This window comes from Coregonus clupeaformis, chromosome 12 (assembly GCF_020615455.1).
Source record: "Coregonus clupeaformis isolate EN_2021a chromosome 12, ASM2061545v1, whole genome shotgun sequence".
Lineage (NCBI taxonomy): Eukaryota > Metazoa > Chordata > Actinopteri > Salmoniformes > Salmonidae > Coregonus > Coregonus clupeaformis.
This window is the reverse complement of record NC_059203.1, coordinates 10,834,551-10,846,243: the sequence shown is the minus strand read 5'-3', so window position 1 is coordinate 10,846,243 and position 11,693 is coordinate 10,834,551. Positions and strand designations below refer to the sequence as shown.

The 11,693-nt window shown below is 42.0% G+C and overlaps 1 protein-coding gene across 1 annotated transcript; it reads right to left on the bottom strand.

The window, feature by feature from the left end:
* Positions 1-4,984: 4,984 nt before the first annotated feature.
* nmur3 (neuromedin U receptor 3) lies at positions 4,985-10,468 on the bottom strand. Its single transcript, XM_045224099.1, is given in 2 exon segments — positions 4,985-5,366; positions 9,576-10,468. Coding segments are annotated over 2 exon segments (1,275 nt in total).
* Between the last annotated feature and the right edge of the window lie 1,225 nt (positions 10,469-11,693).

The window sequence follows — 11,693 nt, the reverse complement described above, 5'->3', positions numbered from 1 at the left end:
GAGTCTGTTTGATTGAGTGTGTGGACAGGTGTCTTTTATACAGGTAACGAGTTCAAACAGGTGCAGTTAATACAGGTAATGAGTGGAGAACATGAGGGCTTCTTAAAGAAAAACTAACAGGTCTGTGAGAGCCGGAATTCTTACTGGTTGGTAGGTGATCAAATACTTATGTCATGCAATAAAATGCAAATGAATTACTTAAAAATCATACAATGTGATTTTCTCTCTCACAGAAAATCACATTTTGATTTTGTCTCTCACAGTTGAAGTGTACCTATGATAAAAATTACAGACCTCTACATGCTTTGTAAGTAGGAAAACCTGCAAAATCGGCAGTGTATCAAATACTTGTTCTCCGCACTGTATGTCTATAAGACACATCTGGATTCAGAATTTGTCAGGATATGGTGCATATCCACAAAACTCAAAATATTAATTGGAAATGGTCTGTATTCTGTATAATATCAAAAACGTGTCATGTAAAGAGATATCCCCTGATATGGACCCTTTTCGATAGCTCCATGCGATCCGACCACGAATCCATATCCACAATGTTAGCACACACCAGAGATGGAGCTCTTCAATATGCTGTCGTAAACACAGACAGAAAATTTGGGTTTTATGTGGCAGGCAAAGCTAATTTGTTTTGTAGAGAATAACAATTCATCCATAGAGGCTGCCAGGAGGCTTTAAGGAATCTTTAGTCAAGTGCTTGAAGTGTTGTAATTGTCTCTCATGCTGGTTTCTCTGCATTTTTTGACACTACAAGAACACTGTGTTAGCCTTCCCATTATACTGCCACTCGCACTTTGAGGATCTAACAGACTACCTGTTGTTGTTGTTAGGGTCCCCAAGAGATTCATACGATGCATGATCATCATAATGCACGTTCTGTTGCAGAAATGTTAAACTGCAGCTACAGTTTGTGCTATTCAAGTAAGACAGGCACACCTGGTGCGATGACTACAGGTTCTGGACAGGATGAGAAGATAATGTAGAAACACAAGAAAAAGTATGCTTACATTGGTGAAAAGCTTTTATTTTAATATTTCAAACATCAAATGAATGTCAAGCAACATAAATATGTTTTGTAAAAAAAAAAAAAAGGAATATCAACCCATTGGAATTGATTACATGGATACTCAATAGTTTTTATGCAGTTATGTTGGGCATCGGTCAACGGCCAGAATCTCAGTCATTGAAATTTACAGAGACTACATACCATAGGTGCAAGCAAATAAAGCAATCAATAACAGCTAGAAAACAATGCAATTCCTGAAATAATCAACAAGCAATACATTCATATTTTGCTGTTTTTCACAGAAAGGCAATAAATATGAATTGATTTACATGAAATTGCATGCAATTTCTAAGTCGAAGGACAGCTGTGCTACATATGTACATGCAATTATTTGACAAGGAGAAATACACATGGGGAAGTGTTGACATACACAATAAATTAAGGGGCAGGACTAGGTGGTTATGAATACATTACTGCAGTCACATAGGTCAATATCACACAGGTTAATATGAAAAGACCAATCATATGGGATAATCAATCATTAGAGTTAATCATCAAGTGCAACCACGTCTCTCATTTACATACACCTAAATCAGTTGTTTTCAGATAAATGTTTATGCTATGAAGATTTATGCTCCTTCAATAACAAGTCCACAGATCACCTCATTAAATAATTACTCATCCAGTTGTGCACAACGTATCATCTGCTCATTAGTCAAATCCACCTCCTGACAGAGAGCATCATATCCACTACACATTAAATCAGAGATGGGACCAAGTCACAATTTAGGAAGTCCTAAGCAAGTCTCAAGTCTTAACCTTAAGAGTCTCAAGTCAAGTCCCAAGTAATAATGGGAAAATCTCAAGTCAGGTCCCAAGTTCCAGAGATCAGGTCAAGTCACAAGTCCCTAATTTTGGGTTTTTGAGTCCTCAAGTCAATGGTTAAGGGGATACTTCAGTATCTACTTCCCCAGAGTCATTTGAACGTGTGGATACCATTTTTATTTCTCTGCGTGCAGTTTGAAGGAAGTTGCTAACTAGCGCCACAGATTTAAAATAAATGTGCAATTGCTAACTAGTGGTTAGCAGATACTCATAGACTTCCAGTCATTGTGCTAACACTAGTTAGCATTGGCTCACAAAACTACCTCTACCTTCCTTCCTACTGGACACAGATACATAAAAAAGGTATCCACGAGTTCATGTGACTCTGGGGAAGTTGCCAAAATCCCGAAGTATCTTTTTTTATACCAATTTATACCAATTTGTTTTATACCAATTTCAATGCAATTTTTTAAATCCTAATATTTACTGTTTTCCTTACACTAGACCTACTAGTACAGTACATAGGCCTAGATATTAAACTTCACAGATCATGAATTTAATGCAATGCAAAGGCCATCCAAATGATGATATACAGTCGTGGTCAAATGTTTTGAGAATGACACAAGTATTGATCTTCACAAAGTTCGCTGCTTTAGTGTTATGAGATATTTTTGTCAGATGTTACTATGGTATACGGAAGTATAATTACAAGCATTCCATAAGTGTCAAAGGCTTTTATTGACAATTACATTAAGTTTATGCAACGAGTCAATATTTGCAGTGTTGACCCTTCTTTTTCAAGACCTCTGCAATCCGCACTGGCATGTTGTCAATTAACTTCTGGGCCACAACCTGACTGATGGCAGCCCATTCTTGCATAATCAATGCTTGGAGTTTGTCAGAATTTGTGGGTTTTTGTTTGTCCACCCGCCTCTTGAGGATCGACCACAAGTTCTCAATGGGATTAAGGTCTGGGGAGTTTCCTGGCCATGGACCCTAAAATTCGATGTTTTGTTCCCCGAGCCACTTAGTTATCACTTTTGCCTTATGGCAAGGTGCTCCATCATGCTGGAAAAGGCATTGGTCGTCACCAAACTGTTCTTGGATGGTTGGGAGAAGTTGCTCTCGGAGGATGTGTTGGTACCATTCTTTATTCATGGCTGTGTTCTTAGGCAAAATTGTGAGTGAGCCCACTCCCTTGGCTGAGAAGCAACCCCACACATGAATGTTCTCAGGATGCTTTACTGTTGGCATGACACAGGACTGATGGTAGCGCTCACCTTGTCTTCTCCGGACAAGGGGTTTTCCGGATGCCCCAAACAATCAGAAAGGGGATTCATCAGAGAAAATGACTTTACCCCAGTCCTCAGCAGTCCAATCCCTGTACCTTTGCAGAATATCAGTCTGTCCCTGATGTTTTTCCTGGAGAGAAGTGACTTCTTTGCTGCCCTTCTTGACACCAGGCCATCCTCCAAAAGTCTTCGCCTCACTTTGCGTGCAGATGCACTCACACCTGCCTGCTGCCATTCCTGAGCAAGCTCTGCACTGGTGGTGCCCCGATCCCGCAGCTGAATCAACTTAAGGAGACGGTCCTGGCGCTTGCTGGACTTTCTTGGGCGCCCTGACGCCTTCTTCACAACAATTGAACCTCTCTCCTTGAAGTTCTTGATGATCCGATAAATGGTTGATTTAGGTGCAATCTTACTAGCAGCAATATCCTTGCCTGTGAAGCCCTTTTTGTGCAAAGCAATGATGACGGCACGTGTTTCCTTGCAGGTAACCATGGTTAACAGAGGAAGAACAATGATTTCAAGCACCACCCTCCTTTTAAAGCTTCCAGTCTGTTATTCTAACTCAATCAGCATGACAGAGTGATCTCCAGCGTTGTCCTCGTCAACACTCTCACCTGTGTTAACGAGAGAATCACTGACATGATGGCAGCTGGTCCTTTTTTGGCAGGGCTGAAATGCAGTGGAAATATTTTTGGGGGATTAAGTTCATTTTCATGGCAAAGAGGGACTTTGCAATTAATTGCAATTCATCTGATCACTCTTCGTGACATTCTGGAGTATATGCAAATTGCCATCATCAAAACTGAGGCAGCAGACTTTGTGAAAATTAGTATTTGTGTCATTCTCAAAACTTTTGACCACGACTTTACAGCTAGTGTTGATAGTACAGCTACAGTTTGACTTACATTGTGAAATCTACAATTAGAATATAGTGTTGTTGTTTTTCCCCTGCCCACTATATGCACGTTTAGAGGTCTGTGGATGGCTGAGAATAAACATTCACAGAAACTCAAGCTCAGAGCGCGTATTTTCAAGCGACAAGCGTTGAAAATATTGGAGAGTGCATTATTATTCCCCTTGCCTTTCCGTACCTGCTAGCACAGCGGCGCTAGGCAGAACATAATTTAACGATAATTTCTCATATAACCCAATGCGATTCTCCGCTTTGAGCAACGGAATTGCCACGAATGTACACTGAGTGCACAAAACATTAGGAACACCTTCCTAATATTGAGTTGCACCCCCTTTTGCCCTCAGAACAGCCTCAATTAATCGGGGCATGGACTCTACAAGGTGTCGAAAGTGTTCCACAGGGATGCTGGCACATATTGACTCCAACGTTTCCCACAGTTGTGTCCAGTTGTCCTTTGGGTGGTGGACCGTTCTTGATACACACGGGAAACTGTTGAGCGTGAAAAACCCAGCATCGTTGCAGTTCTTGACACACTCAAACCGGTGCACCTACTACCATACCCCGTTCAAAGGCACTTCAATCTTTTGTGTTACCCATTCACCCTCTGAATGGCACACATACACAATCCATGTCTCAATTGTCTCAAGGCTTAAAAATCCTTCTTTAACCTTTCTCCTCTCCTTCATCTACACTGATCAAAGTGACATCAATAAGGGATAATAGCTTTCACCTGGATTCACGTGGTCAGTCTATGTCATGGAAAGAGATTTTGTACACTCAGTGTATGTTCACGGGGTAATAACATAATTTACCATGAAAGGAAGTATTTTTTCTTTTTGTCAAGTCTAAGTCGCAAAATTTGTGACTCGAGTAGTACTGGAGTCTAAGTCACTTGACTCGAGTCAACATCTCTGCATTAAATATTAAATATGATTAAAAAGCCGTAGCAGTGAAGTCAGAATCTACCACGCAGGAATGTTTACATGTCAGTGTTGTGATCTCTGTGTTCCCAGTTGGAGATAACAGGGGAGTGAGGGAGTTGTGATCCCTGGGCTTAGCCTGGGTGTTAGGAACTGGGCCCGAGGGGACCAGCAGGATCTTGGCGGAGGGTGTGGAGTCTTTTCTAGCAGTGGTGTCTTCTGTATGGGTGCAGACGAGATCCCAGAAGCATTCCCGGAAGCGTGTGGAGAGCAGGTTATAGATAATGGGGTTGACTGCAGAGCTGAGGTAGAAGAGGATGCCTGAAAGGAGGTGCACACACTGTTTTGGGTCATTGTCATGCTGGAATACCCATCCACGACCCATTTTCAATGCCCTGGCTGAGGGAAGGAGGTTCCCACCCAAGATTTGACGGTACATGGCGCCGTCCATCGTCCCTTTGATGCGGTGAAGTTGTCCTGTCCCCTTAGCAGAAAAACACCCCCAAAGCATAATGTTTCCACCTCCATGTTTGACGGTGGGGATGGTGTTCTTGGGGTCATAGGCAGCATTCCTCCTCCTCCAAACACGGCGAGTTGAGTTGATGCCAAAGAGCTCGACTTTGGTCTCATCTGACCACAACACTTTCACCCAGTTCTCCTCTGAATCATTCAGATGTTCATTGGCAAACTTCAGACGGGCCTGTATACAGTATGTGCTTTCTTGAGCAGGGGGACCTTGCGAGCGCTGCAGGATTTCAGTCCTTCACGGCGTAGTGTGTTACCAATTGTTTTCTTGGTGACTATGGTCCCAGCTGCCTTGAGATCATTGACAAGATCCACCCGTGTAGTTCTGGGCTGGTTCCTCACCGTTCTCATGATCATTGCAACTCCACGAGGTGAGATCTTGCATGGAGCCCCAGGCCGAGGGAGATTGACAGTTATTTTGTGTTTCTTCCATTTGCGAATAATCGCACCAACTGTTGTCACCTTCTCACCAAACTGCTTGGCGATGGTCTTGTAGCCCATTCCAGCCTTGTGTAGGTCTACAATCTTTGGTCTTGGCCATGGTGGAGAGTTTGGTGTCTTTTATATAGGTAACAAACTGAGATTAGGAGCACTCCCTTTAAGAGTGTGCTCCTAATCTCAGCTCGTTACCTGTATAAAAGACACCTGGGAGCCAGAAATCTTTCTGATTGAGAGGGGTTCAAATACTTATTTCCCTCATTAAAATGAAAATCAATTTATAACATTTTTGACATGCGTTTTTCTGGAATTTTTGTTGTTATTCTCTCTCACTGTTCAAATAAACCTACCATAAAAATTATAGACTGATCATTTCTTTGTCAGTGGGCAAACGTACAAAATCAGCAGGGGATCAAATACTGTCCCTCACTGTAACTAGGTCTGGCACAATTAACGTATAATCATGTAACCGACAATTATGGTCATGAAAATAAAATAACCGCCATAACTGTAAAAAAAAAAGTTACAAATACATTTTAAAAAAGGGTTGCTATTTGTTTTTGTAGAATGAACCGCTGAATGAAAATGGGATGGCTGGGAATTCGTGCTTTTGAGTTGAGCAAGTTAGGTCCAAAAAACTGATTTTCAGTTAGAGGTTTCATGATACTTCCCATTGGTCACACTACATAATTTCAACGTAGAAATGTGGGTCATATTTGGTTGAGACGTTGATCAATGAGATTTCAACAATTTTGTCATCCATTCAAAAAGACAGTGTTGTGTATTAGGATTATGCCTTTGTTAAATGTTTTTCATGAAGAAATGGAATGTTGTTTATCTTAGTTCAAATGTAGCAGTTGGAGGGTGACGCCCCAGGGGGGATAGGTGATTGGACGAAAAAGGGAGCAACCCATTTATTGCCATTGTTTATAAGTAGGACCTAGACGAAGAGCGGGCAGAAGCATTCAGATTAATTTGGGACGGGGCTTCTCCAGACACCGCGGGTCTGTAACTTATGCTGTAAACGTGTGATATTAATAAAAGCCTCTAATCACGGTGCAGCCTAAGCGGACTCTTTGTTCATCAGCAATAATTGCCAGCATTCACCCGATACGACAACAGCCAGAAGTTTGTTGAATTCCCAATGTGTTCAATATGAGGTCCTAAACATAGTTTCAATATGAAGTCCTAAACAAGGCATTATCGCTGGGATATGAGGTACAGTAACAACAGAATACTAGATTTTCTTTGACGGAGTGATACTGAATGTAAAAAATGGCAGAACTTATCCCACTCTCCTCTACTGAGAAATATTGCATGATGAAAAAAAAAGTTTACTTTTTTTATTTTATACTAAATCAAGTGCCTCAGAGAAAGAGATTTTGTTCAACAAGTATTAATTTTTTTGCTAAAAAAGATAGGGGTCAAAGTTATTTGCACCCCTGTTTTCAATACCTTTCAATACCTTACCCTGCAAGCAGGGGCATCAGTTGGGTATGGCAGGGTATGGCAGTTGCCAAACCCTACCTCAAGACCAAAAACGTAAAGTAGGCATTAAGATTAAAATCATTCCAATCCCGATTAAAAGGCCATTTCAGTTTAGCATATCAGAGGTTGGCTTTAGGACCATGCGGAGCATCGCTCAGAGAGCAGCTGCTAGCCTGCTAACTTTCCTCTCACTTTTAGAAAGCAGAGACAGTGCCAATTTATTTTGCCGGTCAGCCGTTTAGGCAGTGTGCCGATTGCTTTGAATTTAATGTCGGCATTTGAGCTCAGCCTTGTAAGCCTTGCTGTAATCTGATAGCCACAGGTTAATTGAATTGGGAATTGGGAGGTGAGGGAGCCCTCCTTTTTGGTTACCATTTCGAAACCAAAATATATTTTATTGCTATTAAAATATAGGTTGTGATAAATGTGGGCCTAATTGATATTTTCATTCATTCGCCCAGTAGGCTAGTGCAATTTTGGTTTCATGTATTGGTATGAAAATAAACACAACTGAACACCTTGATATTTAGAGCATATCCCCAAAATACATGTCCTGTTTTTGGCTTCAAAGACAATAACAATTGTAGGCTACAAGAAATGTGCATTGTCATACAGCGACAGTATGATAATTGAGATAATGCAAATAATTATCTTAGACCATTCCTCCATACAGAAATTTTCCAGATCCTTGATTTCCTTTGTCTGCGCTTATGGTCTGCCCTCTTCAACTCAAACCATAGGTTTCCAATGGGGTTCAAGTTTGGAGACTGAGATGGCCATTGCACAATGTTGATTTTGTGGTCAATTAACCATTTCTTTGTAGATTTTGATATGTGCTTGGGGTTATTGTCTTGATGGAAGATCCACTTGCGGACAAGTTTCAGCCTCCTGGCAGAGGCAACCAGGTTTTTGGCTGAAATGTCCTGGTACTGGGTAAAGTTCATGATGCCGTTGACCTTAACAAGGGCCCCAGGACCAGTGGACGCAAAAAGCGCCCATAACATCAAAGATCCACCACCATCATTTACAATAGGTATGGGGTTATTTTTTACATATGATTCCTCTTTTTGACGCCAAACCTACATGTAGAAATTACCTCGACTAACCTGTACCTCCGCACATTGACTCGGTACCCCCTGTATATAGCCTCGTTGTTGTTATTTTATTGTGTTACTTTTTATTTTATTTAGTAAATATTTATTATCTCTATTTCTTGAACTTACTGTAAGTAAGCATTTCACGGTAAGGTCTACACCTGTTGTACTCGGCGCATGTGACAAATAACATTTGATTTGATTTTGATCTGATTTCAAACCCACCACTGGTGTGTGTGGCCAAAGAGCTTTATTTTCATGTCATCAAACAAATGTAAACGCCTGGAGTTTGCTAAACGTCATTGGCACTTGGATTAGCGCCAGTGCTATGGTCAGATGACATAAAAATAGAGCTCTTTGGCCACACCAGTGGTGAACATACATTATACCTCAATATAGCTCAGTATTTGTATTATTCATTTCATACAGTCTTTTTTACTTTTCTTTATCAAGGGTACCAATAATTTTGGACCTGACTGTATATTTGAATGGGAGCTAAAATCCTGTTATAATACAAAAAAAAGCACACTATGTGTGTCGTTATTGCTTGAATTCTGGCTTGGCTGAACTGCTTTCAGTGGGGAAAGATTGCTTTCGCACCCCGCTTCCATGATTTTAGTTGAAAACGTCACCTTCCCATGTGGACTATTGCCGTCAGGAGCAGAGGAGAGGAGAAAGTGTGTGTCTTAAATTATGTATATTTTTATGATGGTTTTTTTGTTGTATTTTTGCTATTCAAAAGATTATAACGGAGACCGCGGTCACTTGGCTGACCAATTTTTGTGGAACAAACAGCTGACTGAAGACGGGACAGCCAAGCATTTGTGCGGTTGAGTCCGTTTTCGTGGTAACATGGACTCTTTGCAACGTTATAAAACTTGGTGTTGTAGCAAACAAGTCATTGGTTGACTAGGCAATGCCCCCCTTCCTAAGTAAAGTTTCACTGTGGTCATGTGGGTCGTACTGGCGTACGGATGTAGAAATCCCTCCCCAAAATGTTTTTCACAGTTGAAATATCTCAATTGTGTTTACCGTAGTAGTGATGCTTGTGACTATGACAATGGTTAGACATAGAATGGGATGCAGAACTCACCAGGCATCTTGGTGACTTGTCTCCTGCACCCTCGCTCCACATGGATTCTCCAGCTAATGTTGGCACTACAGTTCTTCCTCATCGTCCCCCGGGAGAGGTGTCGCTCCCTGCCCAGCTTGATGCCAATTCCTAGGTACAGCCCGCTGATCACCGTCATGGGAACTATGTAGAAGCATGCGGTGGTGATCAGAATCACCAGGTTGTAGATCCACGGGGTACCTATCAAACTGCATATGGCTGACTCTGCCACCTTCTCCGGGAGATTCAAGTAGCAGATGCCATGCAGGGAGGTGTTAGGGATGGCACAGACCAGGGACACCACCCATACGGCACTAATGACACACTTGGCATGCTTGTTGGTGGCAACATAGCGTATTTTTAGTGGATGGACCACTGCGATATACCTCTCCACACTCAACACTGTCACATTGAGGATGGAGGCGAAGCAGACGGTCTCGAAGAGGAAGATCTTGAAGTAGCAGACTCCCTCTCCGAAGGGGAAGGGGTAGTTCTGCCACAGGTCGTAGATCTCCAGGGGCATCCCGAAGAAGAGCACCAGGAGGTCCGACACAGCCAGGCTGAACAGGTACAGGTTGGTGGGGGTGCGCATCTTCTTGTGTTTGAATATCACTGCACATGTAAGCAGGTTGCCAGACATGCCCAGGAGGAAGATGAGCAGGTAAAACAGGGTAATAGGGAGAAAGACGGGGGAGCGCTTCGGCCCTAGAACTTCCAGTAGTCTGTCCTCAATGGATTTGGTTCCAGTGTCATTTCCTGTGACATTTAGCAACGAGATGTTACAGAACATGCCGTGCTGTTCTGAGATGTTGGAAAGAGAGTCCAGGCAGTACTTCTCCATTTCAGAGTAGGGGCTTGTAGTTGTAAGTGGGAGTAGAGAAGGAGAGGATCACTGGAGATGTTGGCACATCGTTTGCATATGTCTGAGAGACTTACAACACCTAGAGAAACACAGCAACCATTTTACATTACAGTATATTATTTTCTGCTAAATAATTTATTGCTAGGAATCCTAATTCTACATGAGAAGATGTAAAAGCTTTCAACTGATGACTGAGACATCTCACTAAAGCCTCACAAGAGATTTCTGTTTTGCATGATTAAGTCTTGACTAAATGCAAGAAATTCAATTACAATTTGATGTTGGTGGTATGAAACTCAGTTATAAAAATACATATGTTCAACGCTGTGGCGTAATGCATGGAGGCCTTCATTACCTGATAGTATACAATGAAGGGGTAGTACAGTCAATTTCACCAAGCTCAGTTCATTGATAGTCTATGGGCTTGTGTCATACATAACAGTAACATCTGCTTTCTGCTATCAGTTATGGTGCTGAATCACAGCTGTGCAGCTTGGGTAAATACAGGGCTGATCACATTCAACTAGTTATAGCTAGCAATTATGAATTAACATCACAAAAACACACTTTGCCTCTTACTGTGATAGTACGGTGGTAGATTCGCCCGTATGTATGACATGAATGCTGTAGAATATCTTGTGTATCCACAATTTTCATGTTTATCCACTGCATTCTGTTCTGTGCAGAAACATGTACACAATATATACAAAAGTATGTGGACACCCTTCAAATGAGTGGATTCGACTATTTCAGCCACACCCATTGCTGACAGGTGTATAAAATCAAGCACACAGCCATGCAATCTCCATAGACAAACATTGGCAGTAGAATGACCTTACTGAAGAGCTCAATGACTTTCGACCTGGCAACGTCATTGGATGCCACCTTTCCAACAAGTCAGTTTGTCAAATTTCTGCCCTGCTAGAGCTGCCCCATTCAACTGTAAGTGTTGTTATTGTGAAGTGAAAACGTCTAGGAGCAACAACGGCTCAGCCGGGAAGTGGTAGGCCACACAAGCTCACAGAATGGGACCGCCGTCTGTCCTCAGTTGCAACACTCATTATCGAGTTCAAAACTGCCTCTGGAAGCAACGTCAGCACAAGAACTGTTCGTCTGGAGCTTCATGAAATGGGTTTCCATGGCCGAGCAGCCGCACACAAGCCTAAGATCACCATGCGCAATGCCAAGCGTAGGCTGGAGTTGT